Here is a 25921-nt window from a genome sequence, read left to right as displayed (position 1 = left end):
CTGGATCAAGTCACATGTTGTCCCTGGATCAAGTCACATGTTGTCCCTGGATCAAGTCACATGTTGTCACTGGATCAAGTCACATGTTGTCCTTGGATCAAGTCACATGTTGCCCTTGGATCAAGGCAAATGCTGTCCCTGGATCAAGGCACATGTTGTCCCCCCCACACGCTCACACTCACCCCACACCACAAGGTCAGCAGCAGCCTCGTCTATGCCCCGGGAGTTGCTGGCCATGCAGGTGTAGGTGCCAGCGTCTGATATGTGAGATGGGGAGATGAGCAGGCTGCCTGACTCCAGCAAGGTGAACCTGGGCAGCTGAACAGAACCACTGGCCAGAACACGCTCACCTGGAAGGACAGAGAGAGAGAGAGAAAGAGCGAGAGAGAGAGTTTGTTTGCTGGGGACAGGGATACGTCTTTTGTAATTTCTTAAAGTTCAAGTTTTTTTGTCACATGCACAACAAGTACAGTGAAATGCTTAACAAGCTCTTCTCAACGGTGCAGTAATCAATATAAAAATAGAACAACTAATAATAATAATAAACTAAATTAAAATATTTACAGCACCAGTCAAAAGTTTGGACACACGTACTCATTTAAGGTTCTTTGTTTTTACTATTTTTTACATTGTAGAATAATAGCGATGACAACAAAACAATGAAATAACACATTTTGAATATGAAAATATGAAAATATGAAAATATAATGACATTTTAGTTTCAGGAGCAGAGGTAACTCTGGGTCCTCCTTTCCTGTGGTGGTCCTCATGAGAACCAGTTTCATCATGGAGCTTTAACGTTTTCACGACTCCACTTGTAGAAACGTTCAAAGTTCTTGACATTTTCAGGATTGACTGACCTTCATGTCTTAATGTAATGATGGACTGTTGTTTCTCTTTACCTATTTGAGCTGTTCTTGCCATAATATGGACTTGGTATTTTACCAAATAGTGCTATCTTCTCTGTTCCGTTTTTATTTATCCATGCAAGTCAGTTAAGAACAAATTCTTATTTACAATGACAGCCTACCGGGGAACACTCGGTTAACTTCTTGGCGCACCCATCCCGGTAGCGGGATCATTTTCATCAACATCCGCTGAATTGCAGAGCGCCAAATTCAAATTAAATTACTAAAAATATTAAATGTTCATGAAATCACAAGTGCAATATAGCAAAACACAGCTTAGCGTGTTCTTAATCCACCTGGCGTGTCAGATTTCAAAAAATATTTTCGGCGAAAGCAGACAAAACATTACAAACAGCTAGCAGCAAAGTAGATTGGTCACGAAAGTCAGAAAAGCAATAAAATTAATTGCTTACCTTTGATGATCTTCGGATGTTTGCACTCACAAGACTCTCAGTTACACAATAAATGTTCCTTTTGTTCCATAAAGATTATTTTTAAATCCAAAAACCTCCATTTGGTTGGCACGTTATGTTCAGAAATCCACATGTAGAAACATGTCAAATGTTTTTAGTTATCAATCCCCAGCTTGTTTTTACAATAAATAATCGATATCTCAACCGGACCGTAACTTTTTCAATAGGAGTGAGAGAGAAAATGTCTGTCCAAGCTGCTCGCGCATGCAAAACTCTGCTGGCACCCAGCCATCCACTGACGCGATGTGATTTTTCTCGCTCATTTTTCAGAATAAAAGCCTGAAACTGTGTCTAAAGACTGTTCACACCATGTGGAAGCCATAGGAAAAGGAATCTGGTTGATATCCCTTTAAATGGAGGGAAGACATGCAATGGAACAGAGAGGTTTCAGGACAAACAGCACTTCCTGGTTGAATTTTCCTCAGGTTTTCATCTGCAATATCAGTTCTGTTTTACTCACAGACAATATTTTGACAGGTTTGGAAACTTTAGAGTGTTTTCTATCCTAATCTGACAATTATATGCATATTCTAGATTCTGGACCTGAGAAATAGGCAGTTTCATTTGGGTACGTTTTTCATACAAACATCAAAATACTGCCCCCTACACTGCCTTGTTCAGGGGCAGAACAACATATTCTTATCTTGTCAGCTCGGAGATTCAATCCAGCAACCTTTCGGTTACTGGTCCAATGCTCTAACCAGTAGGATACCTGCCGCTCCAAATACCACCCCTAACTTGTCACAACACAACCGATTGGCAAAAACATTAAGAAGGAAAGAAATTCCACAAATTCACTTTTAACAAGGCACACCTGTTCCAAGTGACCTTGTGAAGCTGGTTGAGAGAATTCCAAGACTGTGCAAAGCAGTCATCAAGGCAAAGAGTGGCTTTTTTGGTTATTGCATGATTCCATATGCGTTATTTCATAGTTTTGATGTCTTCACTATTATTTTACAATGTAGAAAATAGTAGAAATAAAGGAAAACCCTGGAATGAGTAGGTGTGTCCAAACTTTTGACTGGTACTGTAAATAATACAGAAAACACGAGAAATTAGAAATAAGACATGTCTGATGTCTTTATGGGACCCTTTAGTGAAAGCTGGGGAGCCGGTTTGGTGTACATTTTTGATTGAATCTTACTATTTTTTGATTGCATTTCATATTCAACGTGTTTAGTTTTGTATTTTGCTAAAAGAGACCTGGTTCTCAATATAACTCCATGTTTAAAGCTGCAAAAAGGAACTTTCTGGGCCACCCGACCAAACGCATATAGAAATGTGAGTTATAGATCTCTCATTCGCATCGAAAGCAAGGCTAAGAAGTAGATATTTTCTATGTGTGCTATTTATATGCTTCCCGTTCTTACGTTTAGTTTTTGCATATTTTACTTTTTGCATAAATTACAATACAATATTATTGGTTATATAATATATTTCACAGCTCTTTAGAAGGTACAATGATTCTTTACATGAATTATGCAAACTATTAGAATTTTAGTAACCAGGAAATGGCGGAGTGATTGCTGTATATTGCACCTTTAAATAACGGTTAAATAAAACATTTATTAAATGTCTGCTATTCATCTGCATGCACTAGATAGACTGGTACCATGGGAGATGTGCATTCATTCATCCTATTGCAGATAGTTGAGTAATGCTATGATTGGATTGTTGTGTCTGGTTGAATGGTGCAGTGGAGAGAGTCTGACCTTTCTGCCAGGTGATAGCTGGTCTTGGTGCTCCTGATGTTTCACAGTGGAGAATGACTGACATGCCGTCAATCACTGTGCTGTCAGATGGTCCAGCTGTGATGTTAGGGGCGATGCCTGAGGACACAAGCACGCGCACGCACGCACGCACGCACGCACGCACGCGCACGCACGCACACACACACACACACACACACACACACACACACACACACACACACACACACACACACACACACACACACACACACACACACACACACACACACACACACACACACACACACACACACACACACACACACACACACACACACTGGAGTGACAAAGGCAGGCAGAGGGCTACAGAGAGGTGAAAGAGAGAAGTCGTCTTCAATAGGAACTCATCTTCAAATTTATCCAGACAGTTATTGGCTGTGTCTGTTACAGACTTTCTCTGTCATGGATCTCATTGTTCAGTAGCACTAACACTCCCAGGATTAACACAACAGTCACCCACCTTTCATTTTCTTCATACCTTCCTCTCACAACCCAGAAACAGAGGGAGGGAGGGAGGGAAGGGAAAGAGACAGGGCGATAAAGCATTCTCCCCCGCTCACAACAGGTGACCAATTAGGAAGCATGTGACAAATAACATTTGATTGGATTGAGTCTTAGAAGATGACAACAGAACATGCCACTCAACCAACTGACAGAGAGAGGAAAAGAGGAAGGTAAAGAAAGAGAGAAATAGAAGGGAGTGGTATGGGGCAAAGATATATTGAACAGAGAGGACAAGGGAGAGAGCAAGAGGGAGGCAATAAATACTAGGAAGGATATGACATAAGATGGTGACACAGGTAGAGAGAGGGAGGGAGGCAATACTACTAGAAAGGATATGACATAAGATTGTGACACAGGTAGAGGGAGGAAGGCAATACACTAGGTAGGGTATGATATAAATGGTGACACAGGTAGAAAGAGGGAGAGACAGAAATATTCCTTCACTCTGTTAACATGGTCACATTAAGTAGTACACATCAATGAGACATAGACAGAATAAGTCATATAAAGGAAACAAGTAAATGGATGAGTAAAAAGAGTTGTAGCCAGAGTAAAAGGAGTTGTAGCCAGAGTAAAAGGAGTTGTAGCCAGAGTAAAAGGATGAGTAAAAGGAGTTGTAGCCAGAGTAAAAGGAGCTGTAGACAGAGTAAAAGGATGAGTAAAAGGAGTTGTAGCCAGAGTAAAATGAGATGTAGACAGAGTAAAATGATGAGTAAAAGGAGCTGTAAAAGGAGCTGTAGCCAGAGTAAAAGGATGAGTAAAAGGAGTTGTAGCCAGAGTAAAAGGATGAGTAAAAGGAGTTGTAGCCAGAGTAAAAGGTGTTGTAGCCAGAGAAAAATGAGCTGTAGACAGTGTAAAAGGAGCTGTAGACAGAGTAAAAGGATGAGTAAAAGGAGTTGTAGCCAGAGTAAAAGGAGCTGTAGACAGAGTAAAAGGAGCTGTAGACAGAGTAAAAGGATGAGTAAAATGAGTTGTAGCCAGAGTAAAATCATGAGTAAAAGGAGTTGTAGCCTGAGTAAAAGGAGTTGTAGCCAGAGTAAAAGGAGCTGTAGACAGTGTAAAAGGACCTGTAGACAGAGTAAAAGGATGAGTAAAAGGAGTTGTAGCCAGAGTAAAAGGAGCTGTAGACAGAGTAAAAGGATGAGTAAAAGGAGTTGTAGCGTGAGTAAAAGGATGAGTAAATGGAGTTGTAGCCTGAGTAAAAGGAGTTGTAGCCAGAGTAAAAGGAGCTGTAGACAGAGTAAAAGGATGAGTAAAAGGAGTTGTAGCGTGAGTAAAAGGATGAGAGTAAAAGGATGAGTAAAATGAGTTGTAGCCAGAGTAAAAGGAGCTGTAGACAGAGACAAAGGAGCTGTAGACAGAGTATAAGGAGCTGTAGACAGAGTAAAATGATGAGTAAAAGGAGATGTAGCCAGAGTAAAAGAATGAGTAAAATGAGTTGTAGCCAGAGAAAAAGGATGAGTAAAAGGAGTTGTATCCAGAGTAAAAGGAGCTTTAGACAGAGTAAAAGGAGCTGTAGACAGAGTAAAAGGATGAGTAAAAGGAGTTGTAGCCAGAGTAAAAGGAGTTGTAGCGAGAGTAAAAGGATGAGTAAAAGGAGTTGTAGCCAGAGTAAAAGGATGAGTAAAAGGAGTTGTAGCCAGAGTAAAATGATGAGTAAAAGGAGTTGTAGCCAGAGTAAAAGGATGAGTAAAAGGAGTTGTAGCCAGAGTAAAAGGAGCTGTAGACAGAGTAAAAGGAGCTGTAGACAGAGTAAAAGGATGAGTAAAAGGAGTTGTAGCCAGAGTAAACGAATGAGTAAAAGGAGTTGTAGCCAGATTAAAATAAGTTGTAGCCAGAGTAAAAGGAGTTGTAGTTAGAGTAAAAGGATGAGTAAAAGGAATTGTAGCCAGAGTAAAATGATGAGTAAAAGGAGTTGTAGCCAGAAAAAAAGGAGTTGTAGCCAGAGTAAAAGGAGCTGTAGACAGAATAAAAGGATGAGTAAAAATGAGTTGTAGCCAGAGTAAAAGGAGCTGTAGACAGAGTAAAAGGAGCTGTAGATAGAGTAAAAGGAGCTGTAGACAGAGTACAAGAATGAGTAAAATGAGTTGTAGCCAGAGTAAAAGGATGAGTAAAAGGAGTTGTATCCAGAGTAAAAGGAGCTTTAGACCGAGTAAAAGGAGCTGTAGACAGAGTAAAAGGATGAGTAAAAGGAGTTGTAGCCAGAGTAAAAGGAGTTGTAGCGAGAGTAAAAGGATGAGTAAAAGGAGTTGTAGCCAGAGTAAAAGGATGAGTAAAAGGAGTTGTAGCCAGAGTAAAAGGATGAGTAAAAGGAGTTGTAGCCAGAGTAAAAGGATGAGTAAAAGGAGTTGTAGCCAGAGTAAAAGGAGCTGTAGACAGAGTAAAAGGAGCTGTAGACAGAGTAAAAGGATGAGTAAAAGGAGTTGTAGCCAGAGTAAACGAATGAGTAAAAGGAGTTGTAGCCAGATTAAAAGGAGTTGTAGCCAGAGTAAAAGGAGCTATAGACAGAGTAAAATGATGAGTAAAAGGAGTTGTAGCCAGAGTAAAAGGATGAGTAAAAGGAGTTGTAGCCAGAGTAAAAGGAGTTGTAGTTAGAGTAAAAGGATGAGTAAAAGGAATTGTAGCCAGAGTAAAAGGAGTTGTATCCAGAGTAAAAGGAGCTGTAGACAGAATAAAAGGATGAGCAAAAATGAGTTGTAGCCAGAGTAAAAGGAGCTGTAGACAGAGTAAAAGGAGCTGTTGACAGTAAAAGGATGAGTAAAAGGAGCTGTAGACAGAGTAAAAGGAGCTGTAGACAGAGTAAAAGGAGCTGTAGACAGAGCAAAAGGATGAGTAAAAGGAGTTGTAGCCAGAGTAAAAGGAGCTGTAAACAGAGTAAAATGAGCTGTAGACAGAGTAAAAGGATGAGTAAAAGGAGTTGTAGCCAGAGTAAAAGGAGCTGTAGACAGAGTAAAAGGACCTGTAGACAGAGTAAAAGGATAAGTAAAAGGAGTTGTAGCCAGAGTAAAATAATGAGTAAAAGGAGTTGTAGCCAGAGTAAAAGGAGCTGCAGACAGAGTAAAAGGATGAGTAAAAGGAGTTGTAGCCTGAGTAAAAGGATGAGTAAAAGGAGTTGTAGCCTGAGTAAAAATGAGTAAAAGGAGTTGTAGCCAGAGTAAAAGGAGTTGTAGCGAGAGTAAAAGGATGAGTAAAAGGAGTTGTAGCCAGAGTAAAAGGATGAGTAAAAGGAGTTGTAGCCAGAGTAAAATGATGAGTAAAAGGAGTTGTAGCCAGAGTAAAAGGATGAGTAAAAGGAGTTGTAGCCAGAGTAAAAGGAGCTGTAGACAGAGTAAAAGGAGCTGTAGACAGAGTAAAAGGATGAGTAAAAGGAGTTGTAGCCAGAGTAAACGAATGAGTAAAAGGAGTTGTAGCCAGATTAAAATAAGTTGTAGCCAGAGTAAAAGGAGTTGTAGTTAGAGTAAAAGGATGAGTAAAAGGAATTGTAGCCAGAGTAAAATGATGAGTAAAAGGAGTTGTAGCCAGAAAAAAAAGGAGTTGTAGCCAGAGTAAAAGGAGTTGTATCCAGAGTAAAAGGAGCTGTAGACAGAATAAAAGGATGAGTAAAAATGAGTTGTAGCCAGAGTAAAAGGAGCTGTAGACAGAGTAAAAGGAGCTGTAGATAGAGTAAAAGGAGCTGTAGACAGAGTACAAGGAGCTGTAGCCAGAGTAAAAGGAGTTGTATCCAGAGTAAAATGAGTTGTAGCCAGAGTAAAATGAGCTGTAGACAGAGTAAAAGGATGAGTAAAATGAGTTGTAGCCAGATTAAAAGGATGAGTAAAATGAGTTGTAGCCAGAGTAAAAGGAGCTGTAGACAGAGACAAAGGAGCTGTAGACAGAGTATAAGGAGCTGTAGACAGAGTAAAATGATGAGTAAAAGGAGATGTAGCCAGAGTAAAAGGAGCTGTAGACAGAATAAAAGGATGAGCAAAAATGAGTTGTAGCCAGAGTAAAAGGAGCTGTAGACAGAGTAAAAGGAGCTGTTGACAGTAAAAGGATGAGTAAAATGAGCTGTAGACAGAGTAAAAGGAGCTGTAGACAGAGTAAAAGGAGCTGTAGACAGAGTAAAAGGATGAGTAAAAGGAGTTGTAGCCAGAGTAAAAGGAGCTGTAAACAGAGTAAAATGAGCTGTAGACAGAGTAAAAGGATGAGTAAAAGGAGTTGTAGCCAGAGTAAAAGGAGCTGTAGACAGAGTAAAAGGACCTGTAGACAGAGTAAAAGGATAAGTAAAAGGAGTTGTAGCCAGAGTAAAATAATGAGTAAAAGGAGTTGTAGCCAGAGTAAAAGGAGCTGCAGACAGAGTAAAATGATAAGTAAAAGGAGTTGTAGCCAGAGTAAAAGGAGTTGTATCCAGAGTAAAAGGAGCTGTAGACAGAATAAAAGGATGAGCAAAAATGAGTTGTAGCCAGAGTAAAAGGAGCTGTAGACAGAGTAAAAGGAGCTGTTGACAGTAAAAGGATGAGTAAAAGGAGCTGTAGACAGAGTAAAAGGAGCTGTAGACAGAGTAAAAGGAGCTGTAGACAGAGTAAAAGGATGAGTAAAAGGAGTTGTAGCCAGAGTAAAAGGAGCTGTAAACAGAGTAAAATGAGCTGTAGACAGAGTAAAAGGATGAGTAAAAGGAGTTGTAGCCAGAGTAAAAGGAGCTGTAGACAGAGTAAAAGGACCTGTAGACAGAGTAAAAGGATAAGTAAAAGGAGTTGTAGCCAGAGTAAAATAATGAGTAAAAGGAGTTGTAGCCAGAGTAAAAGGAGCTGCAGACAGAGTAAAATGATAAGTAAAAGGAGTTGTAGCCAGAGTAAAAGGATGAGTAAAAGGAGTTGTAGCCTGAGTAAAAGGATGAGTAAAAGGAGTTGTAGCCTGAGTAAAAATGAGTAAAAGGAGTTGTAGCCAGAGTAAAAATAGCTGTAGACAGAGTAAAAGGAGCTGTAGACAGAGTAAAGGATGAGTAAAAGGAGTTGTAGCCAGAGTAAAAGGAGCTGTAGACAGAGTAAAAGGAGCTGTAGACAGAGTAAAAGGATGAGTAAAAGGAGTTGTAGCCAGAGTAAACGGAGATGTAGACAGAGTAAAATGATGAGTAAAATGAGTTGTAGCCAGAGTAAAAGGAGCTGTAGACAGAGTAAAAGGAGCTTTAGACAGAGTAAAAGGATGAGTAAAAGGAGATGTAGCCAGAGTAAAAGGACGAGTAAAAGGAGTTGTAGACAGAGTAAAAGGATGAGTAAAAGGAGTTGTAGCCAGAGTAAAAGGAGTTGTAGCCAGAGTAAAAGGATGAGTAAAAGGAGTTGTATCCAGAGTAAAAGGAGCTGTAGACAGAGTAAAAGGAGCTGTAGACAGAGTAAAAGGATGAGTAAAAGGAGTTGTAGACAGAGTAAAAGGAGCTGTAGACAGAGTAAAAGGAGCTGTAGACAGAGTAAAATGATGAGTAAAAGGAGTTGTAGCCAGAGTAAAAGGAGTTGTAGCCAGAGTAAAAGGATGAGTAAAAGGAGTTGTAGCCAGAGTAAAAGGAGTTGTAGCCAGAGTAAAAGGAGTTGTAGCCAGAATAAAAGGATGAGTAAAAGGAGTTGTAGACAGAGTAAAAGGAGCTGTAGACAGAGTAAAAGGAGCAGTAGACAGAGTAAAAGGAGCTGTAGACAGAGTAAAATGAGCTTTAGACAGAGTAAAAGGATGAGTAAAAGGAGATGTAGCCAGAGTAAAAGGACGAGTAAAAGGAGTTGTAGCCAGAGTAAAAGGATGAGTAAAAGGAGTTGTAGCCAGAGTAAAAGGAGTTGTAGCCAGAGTAAAAGGATGAGTAAAAGGAGTTGTAGCCTGAGTAAAAATGAGTAAAAGGAGTTGTAGCCAGAGTAAAAATAGCTGTAGACAGAGTAAAAGGAGCTGTAGACAGAGTAAAGGATGAGTAAAAGGAGTTGTAGCCAGAGTAAAAGGAGCTGTAGACAGAGTAAAAGGAGCTGTAGACAGAGTAAAAGGATGAGTAAAAGGAGTTGTAGCCAGAGTAAACGGAGATGTAGACAGAGTAAAATGATGAGTAAAATGAGTTGTAGCCAGAGTAAAAGGAGCTGTAGACAGAGTAAAAGGAGCTTTAGACAGAGTAAAAGGATGAGTAAAAGGAGATGTAGCCAGAGTAAAAGGACGAGTAAAAGGAGTTGTAGCCAGAGTAAAAGGATGAGTAAAAGGAGTTGTATCCAGAGTAAAAGGAGCTGTAGACAGAGTAAAAGGAGCTGTAGACAGAGTAAAAGGATGAGTAAAAGGAGATGTAGACAGAGTAAAATGAGCTGTAGACAGAGTAAAAGGAGCTGTAGACAGAGTAAAAGGATGAGTAAAAGGAGTTGTAGCCAGAGTAAAAGGAGTTGTAGCCAGAGTAAAAGGATGAGTAAAAGGAGTTGTAGCCAGAGTAAAAGGAGTTGTAGCCAGAGTAAAATGAGTTGTAGATAGAATAAAAGGATGAGTAAAAGGAGTTGTAGCCAGAGTAAAAGGAGTTGTAGCCAGAGTAAAAGGATGAGTAAAAGGAGTTGTAGCCAGAGTAAAAGGAGTTGTAGCCAGAGTAAAATGAGTTGTAGATAGAATAAAAGGATGAGTAAAAGGAGTTGTAGACAGAGGAAAAGGAGCTGTAGACAGAGTAAAAGGAGCTGTAGACAGAGTAAAAGGAGCTGTAGACAGAGTAAAAGGAGCTGTAGACAGAGTAAAAGGATGAGTAAAAGGAGTTGTAGCCAGAGTAAAAGGAGTTGTAGCCAGAGTAAAAGGAGCTGTAGACAGAGTAAAAGGAGCTGTAGACAGAGTAAAAGGATGAGTAAAAGGAGTTGTAGCCAGAGTAAAAGGAGTTGTAGCCAGAGTAAAAGGATGAGTAAAAGGAGTTGTAGCCAGAGTAAAATGAGTTGTAGCCAGAGTAAAAGGAGTTGTAGCCAGAATAAAAGGATGAGTAAAAGGAGTTGTAGACAGAGGAAAAGGAGCTGTAGACAGAGTAAAAGGAGCTGTAGACAGAGTAAAAGGAGCTGTAGACAGAGTAAAAGGATGAGTAAAAGGAGTTGTAGCCAGAGTAAAAGGAGTTGTAGCCAGAGTAAAAGGAGCTGTAGACAGAATAAAATGATGAGTAAAAGGAGTTGTAGACAGAGTAAAAGGAGCTGTAGACAGAGTAAAAGGAGCTGTAGACAGAGTGAAAGGAGCTGTAGACAGAGTAAAAGGATGAGTAAAATGAGTTGTAGCCTGAGTAACATGATGAGTAAAAGGAGTTGTAGCCAGAGTAAAAGGATGAGTAAAAGGAGTTGTAGCCTGAGTAAAAGGATGAGTAAAAGGAGTTGTAGCCTGAGTAAAAGGAGCTGTAGACAGAGTAAAAGGAGCTGTAGACAGAGTAAAGGATGAGTAAAAGGAGTTGTAGCCAGAGTAAAATGAGTTGTAGCCAGTGTAAAAGGAGCTGTAGACAGAGTAAAAGGAGCTGTAGACAGAGTAAAAGGATGAGTAAAAGGAGTTGTAGCCAGAGTAAAAGGAGATGTAGACAGAGTGAAATGATGAGTAAAATGAGTAGTAGCCAGAGTAAAAGGAGCTGTAGACAGAGTAAAAGGAGCTGTAGACAGAGTAAAAGGATGAGTAAAATGAGTTGTAGCCAGAGTAAAAGGAGCTGTAGACAGAGTAAAAGGACGAGTAAAAGGAGTTGTAGACAGAGTAAAAGGAGCTGTAGACAGAGTAAAAGGAGCTGTAGACAGAGTAAAAGGATGAGTAAAAGGAGTTGTAGCCAGAGTAAAAGGAGCTGTAGACAGAGTAAAAGGAGCTGTAGACAGAGTAAAAGGATGAGTAAAAGGAGTTGTAGACAGAGTAAAAGGAGCTGTAGACAGAGTAAAAGGAGCTGTAGACAGAGTAAAAGGATGAGTAAAAGGAGTTGTAGCCAGAGTAAAAGGAGTTGTAGCCAGAGTAAAAGGATGAGTAAAAGGAGTTGTAGCCAGAGTAAAAGGAGTTGTAGCCAGAGTAAAAGGAGTTGTAGCCAGAATAAAAGGATGAGTAAAAGGAGTTGTAGACAGAGTAAAAGGAGCTGTAGACAGAGTAAAAGGAGCAGTAGACAGAGTAAAAGGAGCTGTAGACAGAGTAAAATGATGAGTAAAATGAGTTGTAGCCAGAGTAAAAGGAGCTGTAGACAGAGTAAAATGAGCTTTAGACAGAGTAAAAGGATGAGTAAAAGGAGATGTAGCCAGAGTAAAAGGACGAGTAAAAGGAGTTGTAGCCAGAGTAAAAGGATGAGTAAAAGGAGTTGTAGCCAGAGTAAAAGGAGTTGTAGCCAGAGTAAAAGGATGAGTAAAAGGAGTTGTAGCCTGAGTAAAAATGAGTAAAAGGAGTTGTAGCCAGAGTAAAAATAGCTGTAGACAGAGTAAAAGGAGCTGTAGACAGAGTAAAGGATGAGTAAAAGGAGTTGTAGCCAGAGTAAAAGGAGCTGTAGACAGAGTAAATGGAGCTGTAGACAGAGTAAAAGGATGAGTAAAAGGAGTTGTAGCCAGAGTAAACGGAGATGTAGACAGAGTAAAATGATGAGTAAAATGAGTTGTAGCCAGAGTAAAAGGAGCTGTAGACAGAGTAAAAGGAGCTTTAGACAGAGTAAAAGGATGAGTAAAAGGAGATGTAGCCAGAGTAAAAGGACGAGTAAAAGGAGTTGTAGCCAGAGTAAAAGGATGAGTAAAAGGAGTTGTATCCAGAGTAAAAGGAGCTGTAGACAGAGTAAAAGGAGCTGTAGACAGAGTAAAAGGATGAGTAAAAGGAGATGTAGACAGAGTAAAATGAGCTGTAGACAGAGTAAAAGGAGCTGTAGACAGAGTAAAAGGATGAGTAAAAGGAGTTGTAGCCAGAGTAAAAGGAGTTGTAGCCAGAGTAAAAGGATGAGTAAAAGGAGTTGTAGCCAGAGTAAAAGGAGTTGTAGCCAGAGTAAAATGAGTTGTAGATAGAATAAAAGGATGAGTAAAAGGAGTTGTAGACAGAGGAAAAGGAGCTGTAGACAGAGTAAAAGGAGCTGTAGACAGAGTAAAAGGAGCTGTAGACAGAGTAAAAGGAGCTGTAGACAGAGTAAAAGGATGAGTAAAAGGAGTTGTAGCCAGAGTAAAAGGAGTTGTAGCCAGAGTAAAAGGATGAGTAAAAGGAGTTGTAGCCAGAGTAAAATGAGTTGTAGCCAGAGTAAAAGGAGTTGTAGCCAGAATAAAAGGATGAGTAAAAGGAGTTGTAGACAGAGGAAAAGGAGCTGTAGACAGAGTAAAAGGAGCAGTAGACAGAGTAAAAGGAGCTGTAGACAGAGTAAAATGATGAGTAAAATGAGTTGTAGCCAGAGTAAAAGGAGCTGTAGACAGAGTAAAATGAGCTTTAGACAGAGTAAAAGGATGAGTAAAAGGAGATGTAGCCAGAGTAAAAGGACGAGTAAAAGGAGTTGTAGCCAGAGTAAAAGGATGAGTAAAAGGAGTTGTAGCCAGAGTAAAAGGAGTTGTAGCCAGAGTAAAAGGATGAGTAAAAGGAGTTGTAGCCTGAGTAAAAATGAGTAAAAGGAGTTGTAGCCAGAGTAAAAATAGCTGTAGACAGAGTAAAAGGAGCTGTAGACAGAGTAAAGGATGAGTAAAAGGAGTTGTAGCCAGAGTAAAAGGAGCTGTAGACAGAGTAAATGGAGCTGTAGACAGAGTAAAAGGATGAGTAAAAGGAGTTGTAGCCAGAGTAAATGGAGATGTAGACAGAGTAAAATGATGAGTAAAATGAGTTGTAGCCAGAGTAAAAGGAGCTGTAGACAGAGTAAAAGGAGCTTTAGACAGAGTAAAAGGATGAGTAAAAGGAGATGTAGCCAGAGTAAAAGGACGAGTAAAAGGAGTTGTAGCCAGAGTAAAAGGATGAGTAAAAGGAGTTGTATCCAGAGTAAAAGGAGCTGTAGACAGAGTAAAAGGAGCTGTAGACAGAGTAAAAGGATGAGTAAAAGGAGATGTAGACAGAGTAAAATGAGCTGTAGACAGAGTAAAAGGAGCTGTAGACAGAGTAAAAGGATGAGTAAAAGGAGTTGTAGCCAGAGTAAAAGGAGTTGTAGCCAGAGTAAAAGGATGAGTAAAAGGAGTTGTAGCCAGAGTAAAAGGAGTTGTAGCCAGAGTAAAATGAGTTGTAGATAGAATAAAAGGATGAGTAAAAGGAGTTGTAGACAGAGGAAAAGGAGCTGTAGACAGAGTAAAAGGAGCTGTAGACAGAGTAAAAGGAGCTGTAGACAGAGTAAAAGGAGCTGTAGACAGAGTAAAAGGATGAGTAAAAGGAGTTGTAGCCAGAGTAAAAGGAGATGTAGCCAGAGTAAAAGGACGAGTAAAAGGAGTTGTAGCCAGAGTAAAAGGATGAGTAAAAGGAGTTGTAGCCAGAGTAAAAGGAGTTGTAGCCAGAGTAAAAGGATGAGTAAAAGGAGTTGTAGCCTGAGTAAAAATGAGTAAAAGGAGTTGTAGCCAGAGTAAAAATAGCTGTAGACAGAGTAAAAGGAGCTGTAGACAGAGTAAAGGATGAGTAAAAGGAGTTGTAGCCAGAGTAAAAGGAGCTGTAGACAGAGTAAATGGAGCTGTAGACAGAGTAAAAGGATGAGTAAAAGGAGTTGTAGCCAGAGTAAACGGAGATGTAGACAGAGTAAAATGATGAGTAAAATGAGTTGTAGCCAGAGTAAAAGGAGCTGTAGACAGAGTAAAAGGAGCTTTAGACAGAGTAAAAGGATGAGTAAAAGGAGATGTAGCCAGAGTAAAAGGACGAGTAAAAGGAGTTGTAGCCAGAGTAAAAGGATGAGTAAAAGGAGTTGTATCCAGAGTAAAAGGAGCTGTAGACAGAGTAAAAGGAGCTGTAGACAGAGTAAAAGGATGAGTAAAAGGAGATGTAGACAGAGTAAAATGAGCTGTAGACAGAGTAAAAGGAGCTGTAGACAGAGTAAAAGGATGAGTAAAAGGAGTTGTAGCCAGAGTAAAAGGAGTTGTAGCCAGAGTAAAAGGATGAGTAAAAGGAGTTGTAGCCAGAGTAAAAGGAGTTGTAGCCAGAGTAAAATGAGTTGTAGATAGAATAAAAGGATGAGTAAAAGGAGTTGTAGACAGAGTAAAAGGAGTTGTAGCCAGAGTAAAAGGAGTTGTAGCCAGAGTAAAAGGAGCTGTAGACAGAATAAAATGATGAGTAAAAGGAGTTGTAGACAGAGTAAAAGGAGCTGTAGACAGAGTAAAAGGAGCTGTAGACAGAGTAAAAGGAGCTGTAGACAGAGTAAAAGGATGAGTAAAATGAGTTGTAGCCTGAGTAACATGATGAGTAAAGGAGTTGTAGCCAGAGTAAAAGGATGAGTAAAAGGAGTTGTAGCCTGAGTAAAAGGATGAGTAAAAGGAGTTGTAGCCTGAGTAAAAGGAGCTGTAGACAGAGTAAAAGGAGCTGTAGACAGAGTAAAGGATGAGTAAAAGGAGTTGTAGCCAGAGTAAAATGAGTTGTAGCCAGTGTAAAAGGAGCTGTAGACAGAGTAAAAGGAGCTGTAGACAGAGTAAAAGGATGAGTAAAAGGAGTTGTAGCCAGAGTAAAAGGAGATGTAGACAGAGTGAAATGATGAGTAAAATGAGTAGTAGCCAGAGTAAAAGGAGCTGTAGACAGAGTAAAAGGAGCTGTAGACAGAGTAAAAGGATGAGTAAAATGAGTTGTAGCCAGAGTAAAAGGAGCTGTAGACAGAGTAAAAGGACGAGTAAAAGGAGTTGTAGCCAGAGTAAAAGGATGAGTAAAAGGAGTTGTAGCCAGAGTAAAATGATGAGTAAAAGGAGTTGTAGCCAGAGTAAAGGAGTTGTAGCCAGAGTAAAAGGAGCTGTAGACAGAATAAAATGATGAGTAAAAGGAGTTGTAGACAGAGTAAAAGGAGCTGTAGACAGAGTAAAAGGAGCTGTAGACAGAGTAAAAGGAGCTGTAGACAGAGTAAAAGGAGCTGTAGACAGAGTAAAAGGATGAGTAAAAGGAGTTGTAGCCAGAGTAAAAGGAGTTGTAGCCAGAGTAAAAGGAGCTGTAGACAGAATAAAATGATGAGTAAAAGGAGTTGTAGACAGAGTAAAAGGAGCTGTAGACAGAGTAAAAGGAGCTGTAGACAGAGTAAAAGGAGCTGTAGACAGAGTAAAAGGATGAGTAAAATGAGTTGTAGCCTGAGTAACATGATGAGTAAAAGGAGTTGTAGCCAGAGTAAAAGGATGAGTAAAAGGAGTTGTAGCCTGAGTAAAAGGATGAGTAAAAGGAGTTGTAGCCTGAGTAAAAGGAGCTGTAGACAGAGTAAAAGGAGCTGTAGACAGAGTAAAGGATGAGTAAAAGGAGTTGTAGCCAGAGTAAAATGAGTTGTAGCCAGTGTAAAAGGAGCTGTAGACAGAGTAAAAGGAGCTGTAGACAGAGTAAAAGGATGAGTAAAAGGAGTTGTAGCCAGAGTAAAAGGAGATGTAGACAGAGTGAAATGATGAGTAAAATGAGTAGTAGCCAGAGTAAAAGGAGCTGTAGACAGAGTAAAAGGAGCTGTAGACAGAGTAAAAGGATGAGTAAAATGAGTTGTAGCCAGAGTAAAAGGAGCTGTAGACAGAGTAAAAGGACGAGTAAAAGGAGTTGTAGCCAGAGTAAAAGGATGAGTAAAAGGAGTTGTAGCCAGAGTAAAATGATGAGTAAAAGGAGTTGTAGCCAGAGTAAAGGAGTTGTAGCCAGAGTAAAAGGAGTTGTATCCAGAGTAAAATGAGTTGTAGCCAGAGTAAAATGAGCTGTAGACAGAGTAAAAGGATGAGTAAAAGGAGTTGTAGCCAGAGTAAAAGGATGAGTAAAATGAGTTGTAGCCAGAGTAAAAGGAGCTGTAGACAGAGACAAAGGAGCTGTAGACAGAGTAGAAGGAGCTGTAGACAGAGTAAAATGATGAGTAAAAGGAGATGTAGCCAGAGTAAAAGAATGAGTAAAATGAGTTGTAGCCAGAGTAAAAGGATGAGTAAAAGGAGTTGTATCCAGAGTAAAAAGAGCTTTAGACAGAGTAAAAGGAGCTGTAGACAGAGTAAAAGGATGAGTAAAAGGAGTTGTAGCCAGAGTAAAAGGAGTTGTAGCGAGAGTAAAAGGATGAGTAAAAGGAGTTGTAGCCAGAGTAAAAGGATGAGTAAAAGGAGTTGTAGCCAGAGTAAAAGGAGTTGTAGCCAGAGTAAAAGGATGAGTAAAAGGAGTTGTATCCAGAGTAAAAAGAGCTTTAGACAGAGTAAAAGGAGCTGTAGACAGAGTAAAAGGATGAGTAAAAGGAGCTGTAGACAGAGTAAAAGGAGCTTTAGACAGAGTAAAAGGATGAGTAAAAGGAGATGTAGCCAGAGTAAAAGGACGAGTAAAAGGAGTTGTAGACAGAGTAAAAGGATGAGTAAAAGGAGTTGTAGCCAGAGTAAAAGGAGTTGTAGCCAGAGTAAAAGGATGAGTAAAAGGAGTTGTATCCAGAGTAAAAGGAGCTGTAGACAGAGTAAAAGGAGCTGTAGACAGAGTAAAAGGATGAGTAAAAGGAGTTGTAGACAGAGTAAAAGGAGCTGTAGACATAGTAAAAGGAGCTGTAGACAGAGTAAAAGGATGAGTAAAAGGAGTTGTAGCCAGAGTAAAAGGAGTTGTAGCCAGAGTAAAAGGATGAGTAAAAGGAGTTGTAGCCAGAGTAAAAGGAGTTGTAGCCAGAGTAAAAGGAGTTGTAGCCAGAATAAAAGGATGAGTAAAATGAGTTGTAGCCAGAGTAAAAGGAGCTGTAGACAGAGTAAAATGAGCTTTAGACAGAGTAAAAGGATGAGTAAAAGGAGATGTAGCCAGAGTAAAAGGACGAGTAAAAGGAGTTGTAGCCAGAGTAAAAGGATGAGTAAAAGGAGTTGTAGCCAGAGTAAAAGGAGTTGTAGCCAGAGTAAAAGGATGAGTAAAAGGAGTTGTAGCCTGAGTAAAAATGAGTAAAAGGAGTTGTAGCCAGAGTAAAAATAGCTGTAGACAGAGTAAAAGGAGCTGTAGACAGAGTAAAGGATGAGTAAAAGGAGTTGTAGCCAGAGTAAAAGGAGCTGTAGACAGAGTAAAAGGAGCTGTAGACAGAGTAAAAGGATGAGTAAAAGGAGTTGTAGCCAGAGTAAACGGAGATGTAGACAGAGTAAAATGATGAGTAAAATGAGTTGTAGCCAGAGTAAAAGGAGCTGTAGACAGAGTAAAAGGAGCTTTAGACAGAGTAAAAGGATGAGTAAAAGGAGATGTAGCCAGAGTAAAAGGACGAGTAAAAGGAGTTGTAGCCAGAGTAAAAGGATGAGTAAAATGAGTTGTATCCAGAGTAAAAGGAGCTGTAGACAGAGTAAAAGGAGCTGTAGACAGAGTAAAAGGATGAGTAAAAGGAGTTGTAGACAGAGTAAAATGAGCTGTAGACAGAGTAAAAGGAGCTGTAGACAGAGTAAAAGGATGAGTAAAAGGAGTTGTAGCCAGAGTAAAAGGAGTTGTAGCCAGAGTAAAAGGATGAGTAAAAGGAGTTGTAGCCAGAGTAAAAGGAGTTGTAGCCAGAGTAAAATGAGTTGTAGATAGAATAAAAGGATGAGTAAAAGGAGTTGTAGACAGAGGAAAAGGAGCTGTAGACAGAGTAAAAGGAGCTGTAGACAGAGTAAAAGGAGCTGTAGACAGAGTAAAAGGAGCTGTAGACAGAGTAAAAGGATGAGTAAAAGGAGTTGTAGCCAGAGTAAAAGGAGTTGTAGCCAGAGTAAAAGGATGAGTAAAAGGAGTTGTAGCCAGAGTAAAATGAGTTGTAGCCAGAGTAAAAGGAGTTGTAGCCAGAATAAAAGGATGAGTAAAAGGAGTTGTAGACAGAGGAAAAGGAGCTGTAGACAGAGTAAAAGGAGCTGTAGACAGAGTAAAAGGAGCTGTAGACAGAGTAAAAGGATGAGTAAAAGGAGTTGTAGCCAGAGTAAAAGGAGTTGTAGCCAGAGTAAAAGGAGCTGTAGACAGAATAAAATGATGAGTAAAAGGAGTTGTAGACAGAGTAAAAGGAGCTGTAGACAGAGTAAAAGGAGCTGTAGACAGAGTAAAAGGAGCTGTAGACAGAGTAAAAGGATGAGTAAAATGAGTTGTAGCCTGAGTAACATGATGAGTAAAAGGAGTTGTAGCCAGAGTAAAAGGATGAGTAAAAGGAGTTGTAGCCTGAGTAAAAGGATGAGTAAAAGGAGTTGTAGCCTGAGTAAAAGGAGCTGTAGACAGAGTAAAAGGAGCTGTAGACAGAGTAAAGGATGAGTAAAAGGAGTTGTAGCCAGAGTAAAATGAGTTGTAGCCAGTGTAAAAGGAGCTGTAGACAGAGTAAAAGGAGCTGTAGACAGAGTAAAAGGATGAGTAAAAGGAGTTGTAGCCAGAGTAAAAGGAGATGTAGACAGAGTGAAATGATGAGTAAAATGAGTAGTAGCCAGAGTAAAAGGAGCTGTAGACAGAGTAAAAGGAGCTGTAGACAGAGTAAAAGGATGAGTAAAATGAGTTGTAGCCAGAGTAAAAGGAGCTGTAGACAGAGTAAAAGGACGAGTAAAAGGAGTTGTAGCCAGAGTAAAAGGATGAGTAAAAGGAGTTGTAGCCAGAGTAAAATGATGAGTAAAAGGAGTTGTAGCCAGAGTAAAAGGATGAGTAAAAGGAGTTGTAGCCAGAGTAAAATGAGCTGTAGACAGAGTAAAAGGATGAGTAAAAGGAGTTGTAGCCAGAGTAAAAGGATGAGTAAAATGAGTTGTAGCCAGAGTAAAAGGAGCTGTAGACAGAGACAAAGGAGCTGTAGACAGAGTATAAGGAGCTGTAGACAGAGTAAAATGATGAGTAAAAGGAGATGTAGCCAGAGTAAAAGAATGAGTAAAATGAGTTGTAGCCAGAGTAAAAGGATGAGTAAAAGGAGTTGTATCCAGAGTAAAAAGAGCTTTAGACAGAGTAAAAGGAGCTGTAGACAGAGTAAAAGGATGAGTAAAAGGAGTTGTAGCCAGAGTAAAAGGAGTTGTAGCGAGAGTAAAAGGATGAGTAAAAGGAGTTGTAGCCAGAGTAAAAGGATGAGTAAAAGGAGTTGTAGCCAGAGTAAAAGGATGAGTAAAAGGAGTTGTAGCCAGAGTAAAAGGAGTTGTAGCCAGAGTAAAAGGATGAGTAAAAGGAGTTGTATCCAGAGTAAAAAGAGCTTTAGACAGAGTAAAAGGAGCTGTAGACAGAGTAAAAGGATGAGTAAAAGGAGCTGTAGACAGAGTAAAAGGAGCTTTAGACAGAGTAAAAGGATGAGTAAAAGGAGATGTAGCCAGAGTAAAAGGACGAGTAAAAGGAGTTGTAGACAGAGTAAAAGGATGAGTAAAAGGAGTTGTAGCCAGAGTAAAAGGAGTTGTAGCCAGAGTAAAAGGATGAGTAAAAGGAGTTGTATCCAGAGTAAAAGGAGCTGTAGACAGAGTAAAAGGAGCTGTAGACAGAGTAAAAGGATGAGTAAAAGGAGTTGTAGACAGAGTAAAAGGAGCTGTAGACATAGTAAAAGGAGCTGTAGACAGAGTAAAAGGATGAGTAAAAGGAGTTGTAGCCAGAGTAAAAGGAGTTGTAGCCAGAGTAAAAGGATGAGTAAAAGGAGTTGTAGCCAGAGTAAAAGGAGTTGTAGCCAGAGTAAAAGGAGTTGTAGCCAGAATAAAAGGATGAGTAAAAGGAGTTGTAGACAGAGTAAAAGGAGCTGTAGACAGAGTAAAAGGAGCAGTAGACAGAGTAAAAGGAGCTGTAGACAGAGTAAAATGATGAGTAAAATGAGTTGTAGCCAGAGTAAAAGGAGCTGTAGACAGAGTAAAATGAGCTTTAGACAGAGTAAAAGGATGAGTAAAAGGAGATGTAGCCAGAGTAAAAGGACGAGTAAAAGGAGTTGTAGCCAGAGTAAAAGGATGAGTAAAAGGAGTTGTAGCCAGAGTAAAAGGAGTTGTAGCCAGAGTAAAAGGATGAGTAAAAGGAGTTGTAGCCTGAGTAAAAATGAGTAAAAGGAGTTGTAGCCAGAGTAAAAATAGCTGTAGACAGAGTAAAAGGAGCTGTAGACAGAGTAAAGGATGAGTAAAAGGAGTTGTAGCCAGAGTAAAAGGAGCTGTAGACAGAGTAAAAGGAGCTGTAGACAGAGTAAAAGGATGAGTAAAAGGAGTTGTAGCCAGAGTAAACGGAGATGTAGACAGAGTAAAATGATGAGTAAAATGAGTTGTAGCCAGAGTAAAAGGAGCTGTAGACAGAGTAAAAGGAGCTTTAGACAGAGTAAAAGGATGAGTAAAAGGAGATGTAGCCAGAGTAAAAGGACGAGTAAAAGGAGTTGTAGCCAGAGTAAAAGGATGAGTAAAAGGAGTTGTATCCAGAGTAAAAGGAGCTGTAGACAGAGTAAAAGGAGCTGTAGACAGAGTAAAAGGATGAGTAAAAGGAGTTGTAGACAGAGTAAAATGAGCTGTAGACAGAGTAAAAGGAGCTGTAGACAGAGTAAAAGGATGAGTAAAAGGAGTTGTAGCCAGAGTAAAAGGAGTTGTAGCCAGAGTAAAAGGATGAGTAAAAGGAGTTGTAGCCAGAGTAAAAGGAGTTGTAGCCAGAGTAAAATGAGTTGTAGATAGAATAAAAGGATGAGTAAAAGGAGTTGTAGACAGAGGAAAAGGAGCTGTAGACAGAGTAAAAGGAGCTGTAGACAGAGTAAAAGGAGCTGTAGACAGAGTAAAATGAGCTGTAGACAGAGTAAAAGGATGAGTAAAAGGAGTTGTAGCCAGAGTAAAAGGAGTTGTAGCCAGAGTAAAAGGATGAGTAAAAGGAGTTGTAGCCAGAGTAAAATGAGTTGTAGCCAGAGTAAAAGGAGTTGTAGCCAGAATAAAAGGATGAGTAAAAGGAGTTGTAGACAGAGGAAAAGGAGCTGTAGACAGAGTAAAAGGAGCTGTAGACAGAGTAAAAGGATGAGTAAAAGGAGTTGTAGCCAGAGTAAAAGGAGTTGTAGCCAGAGTAAAAGGAGCTGTAGACAGAATAAAATGATGAGTAAAAGGAGTTGTAGACAGAGTAAAAGGAGCTGTAGACAGAGTAAAATGAGCTGTAGACAGAGTAAAAGGAGCTGTAGACAGAGTAAAAGGATGAGTAAAATGAGTTGTAGCCTGAGTAACATGATGAGTAAAAGGAGTTGTAGCCAGAGTAAAAGGATGAGTAAAAGGAGTTGTAGCCTGAGTAAAAGGATGAGTAAAAGGAGTTGTAGCCTGAGTAAAAGGAGCTGTAGACAGAGTAAAAGGAGCTGTAGACAGAGTAAAGGATGAGTAAAAGGAGTTGTAGCCAGAGTAAAATGAGTTGTAGCCAGTGTAAAAGGAGCTGTAGACAGAGTAAAAGGAGCTGTAGACAGAGTAAAAGGATGAGTAAAAGGAGTTGTAGCCAGAGTAAAAGGAGATGTAGACAGAGTGAAATGATGAGTAAAATGAGTAGTAGCCAGAGTAAAAGGAGCTGTAGACAGAGTAAAAGGAGCTGTAGACAGAGTAAAAGGATGAGTAAAATGAGTTGTAGCCAGAGTAAAAGGAGCTGTAGACAGAGTAAAAGGACGAGTAAAAGGAGTTGTAGCCAGAGTAAAAGGATGAGTAAAAGGAGTTGTAGCCAGAGTAAAATGATGAGTAAAAGGAGTTGTAGCCAGAGTAAAGGAGTTGTAGCCAGAGTAAAAGGAGTTGTATCCAGAGTAAAATGAGTTGTAGCCAGAGTAAAATGAGCTGTAGACAGAGTAAAAGGATGAGTAAAAGGAGTTGTAGCCAGAGTAAAAGGATGAGTAAAATGAGTTGTAGCCAGAGTAAAAGGAGCTGTAGACAGAGACAAAGGAGCTGTAGACAGAGTATAAGGAGCTGTAGACAGAGTAAAATGATGAGTAAAAGGAGATGTAGCCAGAGTAAAAGAATGAGTAAAATGAGTTGTAGCCAGAGTAAAAGGATGAGTAAAAGGAGTTGTATCCAGAGTAAAAAGAGCTTTAGACAGAGTAAAAGGAGCTGTAGACAGAGTAAAAGGATGAGTAAAAGGAGTTGTAGCCAGAGTAAAAGGAGTTGTAGCGAGAGTAAAAGGATGAATAAAAGGAGTTGTAGCCAGAGTAAAAGGATGAGTAAAAGGAGTTGTAGCCAGAGTAAAAGGATGAGTAAAAGGAGTTGTAGCCAGAGTAAAAGGAGTTGTAGCCAGAGTAAAAGGATGAGTAAAAGGAGTTGTATCCAGAGTAAAAAGAGCTTTAGACAGAGTAAAAGGAGCTGTAGACAGAGTAAAAGGATGAGTAAAAGGAGCTGTAGACAGAGTAAAAGGAGCTTTAGACAGAGTAAAAGGATGAGTAAAAGGAGATGTAGCCAGAGTAAAAGGACGAGTAAAAGGAGTTGTAGACAGAGTAAAAGGATGAGTAAAAGGAGTTGTAGCCAGAGTAAAAGGAGTTGTAGCCAGAGTAAAAGGATGAGTAAAAGGAGTTGTATCCAGAGTAAAAGGAGCTGTAGACAGAGTAAAAGGAGCTGTAGACAGAGTAAAAGGATGAGTAAAAGGAGTTGTAGACAGAGTAAAAGGAGCTGTAGACATAGTAAAAGGAGCTGTAGACAGAGTAAAAGGATGAGTAAAAGGAGTTGTAGCCAGAGTAAAAGGAGTTGTAGCCAGAGTAAAAGGATGAGTAAAAGGAGTTGTAGCCAGAGTAAAAGGAGTTGTAGCCAGAGTAAAAGGAGTTGTAGCCAGAATAAAAGGATGAGTAAAAGGAGTTGTAGACAGAGTAAAAGGAGCTGTAGACAGAGTAAAAGGAGCAGTAGACAGAGTAAAAGGAGCTGTAGACAGAGTAAAATGATGAGTAAAATGAGTTGTAGCCAGAGTAAAAGGAGCTGTAGACAGAGTAAAATGAGCTTTAGACAGAGTAAAAGGATGAGTAAAAGGAGATGTAGCCAGAGTAAAAGGACGAGTAAAAGGAGTTGTAGCCAGAGTAAAAGGATGAGTAAAAGGAGTTGTAGCCAGAGTAAAAGGAGTTGTAGCCAGAGTAAAAGGATGAGTAAAAGGAGTTGTAGCCTGAGTAAAAATGAGTAAAAGGAGTTGTAGCCAGAGTAAAAATAGCTGTAGACAGAGTAAAAGGAGCTGTAGACAGAGTAAAGGATGAGTAAAAGGAGTTGTAGCCAGAGTAAAAGGAGCTGTAGACAGAGTAAAAGGAGCTGTAGACAGAGTAAAAGGATGAGTAAAAGGAGTTGTAGCCAGAGTAAACGGAGATGTAGACAGAGTAAAATGATGAGTAAAATGAGTTGTAGCCAGAGTAAAAGGAGCTGTAGACAGAGTAAAAGGAGCTTTAGACAGAGTAAAAGGATGAGTAAAAGGAGATGTAGCCAGAGTAAAAGGACGAGTAAAAGGAGTTGTAGCCAGAGTAAAAGGATGAGTAAAAGGAGTTGTATCCAGAGTAAAAGGAGCTGTAGACAGAGTAAAAGGAGCTGTAGACAGAGTAAAAGGATGAGTAAAAGGAGTTGTAGACAGAGTAAAATGAGCTGTAGACAGAGTAAAAGGAGCTGTAGACAGAGTAAAAGGATGAGTAAAAGGAGTTGTAGCCAGAGTAAAAGGAGTTGTAGCCAGAGTAAAAGGATGAGTAAAAGGAGTTGTAGCCAGAGTAAAAGGAGTTGTAGCCAGAGTAAAATGAGTTGTAGATAGAATAAAAGGATGAGTAAAAGGAGTTGTAGACAGAGGAAAAGGAGCTGTAGACAGAGTAAAAGGAGCTGTAGACAGAGTAAAAGGAGCTGTAGACAGAGTAAAAGGAGCTGTAGACAGAGTAAAAGGATGAGTAAAAGGAGTTGTAGCCAGAGTAAAAGGAGTTGTAGCCAGAGTAAAAGGATGAGTAAAAGGAGTTGTAGCCAGAGTAAAATGAGTTGTAGCCAGAGTAAAAGGAGTTGTAGCCAGAATAAAAGGATGAGTAAAAGGAGTTGTAGACAGAGGAAAAGGAGCTGTAGACAGAGTAAAAGGAGCTGTAGACAGAGTAAAAGGAGCTGTAGACAGAGTAAAAGGATGAGTAAAAGGAGTTGTAGCCAGAGTAAAAGGAGTTGTAGCCAGAGTAAAATGAGCTGTAGACAGAATAAAATGATGAGTAAAAGGAGTTGTAGACAGAGGAAAAGGAGCTGTAGACAGAGTAAAAGGAGCTGTAGACAGAGTAAAAGGAGCTGTAGACAGAGTAAAAGGATGAGTAAAAGGAGTTGTAGCCAGAGTAAAAGGAGTTGTAGCCAGAGTAAAAGGATGAGTAAAAGGAGTTGTAGCCAGAGTAAAATGAGTTGTAGCCAGAGTAAAAGGAGTTGTAGCCAGAATAAAAGGATGAGTAAAAGGAGTTGTAGACAGAGGAAAAGGAGCTGTAGACAGAGTAAAAGGAGCTGTAGACAGAGTAAAAGGAGCTGTAGACAGAGTAAAAGGATGAGTAAAAGGAGTTGTAGCCAGAGTAAAAGGAGTTGTAGCCAGAGTAAAATGAGCTGTAGACAGAATAAAATGATGAGTAAAAGGAGTTGTAGACAGAGTAAAAGGAGCTGTAGACAGAGTAAAAGGAGCTGTAGACAGAGTAAAAGGAGCTGTAGACAGAGTAAAAGGATGAGTAAAATGAGTTGTAGCCTGAGTAACATGATGAGTAAAAGGAGTTGTAGCCAGAGTAAAAGGATGAGTAAAAGGAGTTGTAGCCTGAGTAAAAGGATGAGTAAAAGGAGTTGTAGCCTGAGTAAAAGGAGCTGTAGACAGAGTAAAAGGAGCTGTAGACAGAGTAAAGGATGAGTAAAAGGAGTTGTAGCCAGAGTAAAATGAGTTGTAGCCAGTGTAAAAGGAGCTGTAGACAGAGTAAAAGGAGCTGTAGACAGAGTAAAAGGATGAGTAAAAGGAGTTGTAGCCAGAGTAAAAGGAGATGTAGACAGAGTGAAATGATGAGTAAAATGAGTAGTAGCCAGAGTAAAAGGAGCTGTAGACAGAGTAAAAGGAGCTGTAGACAGAGTAAAAGGATGAGTAAAATGAGTTGTAGCCAGAGTAAAATGATGAGTAAAAGGAGTTGTAGCCAGAGTAAAGGAGTTGTAGCCAGAGTAAAAGGAGTTGTATCCAGAGTAAAATTAGTTGTAGCCAGAGTAAAATGAGCTGTAGACAGAGTAAAAGGATGAGTAAAAGGAGTTGTAGCCAGAGTAAAAGGATGAGTAAAATGAGTTGTAGCCAGAGTAAAAGGAGCTGTAGACAGAGACAAAGGAGCTGTAGACAGAGTATAAGGAGCTGTAGACAGAGTAAAATGATGAGTAAAAGGAGATGTAGCCAGAGTAAAAGAATGAGTAAAATGAGTTGTAGCCAGAGTAAAAGG

At 39.7% G+C, this 25921-nt stretch overlaps 1 protein-coding gene across 1 annotated transcript in view; it reads right to left on the bottom strand.

The window, feature by feature from the left end:
* The window catches only part of LOC139381372 (protein sidekick-2-like), a 605846-nt gene that overhangs the window by 75005 nt on the left and 504920 nt on the right, over nt 1-25921 (bottom strand). Inside the window, exons 10-11 of the mRNA XM_071124848.1 lie at nt 3094-3210; nt 183-350 (exon numbers count right to left, since the gene is read on the bottom strand). Of these exons, the coding sequence (XP_070980949.1) occupies nt 183-350; nt 3094-3210 (285 nt within the window). The remainder of the gene's footprint in view (nt 1-182; nt 351-3093; nt 3211-25921) is intronic.

Source organism: Oncorhynchus clarkii, chromosome 23, assembly GCF_045791955.1.
Source record: "Oncorhynchus clarkii lewisi isolate Uvic-CL-2024 chromosome 23, UVic_Ocla_1.0, whole genome shotgun sequence".
Taxonomy (NCBI): Eukaryota; Metazoa; Chordata; class Actinopteri; order Salmoniformes; family Salmonidae; genus Oncorhynchus; species Oncorhynchus clarkii.
The sequence above is the reverse complement of the archived record's forward strand: the minus strand, read 5'-3'. Positions and strand labels throughout refer to the sequence as shown.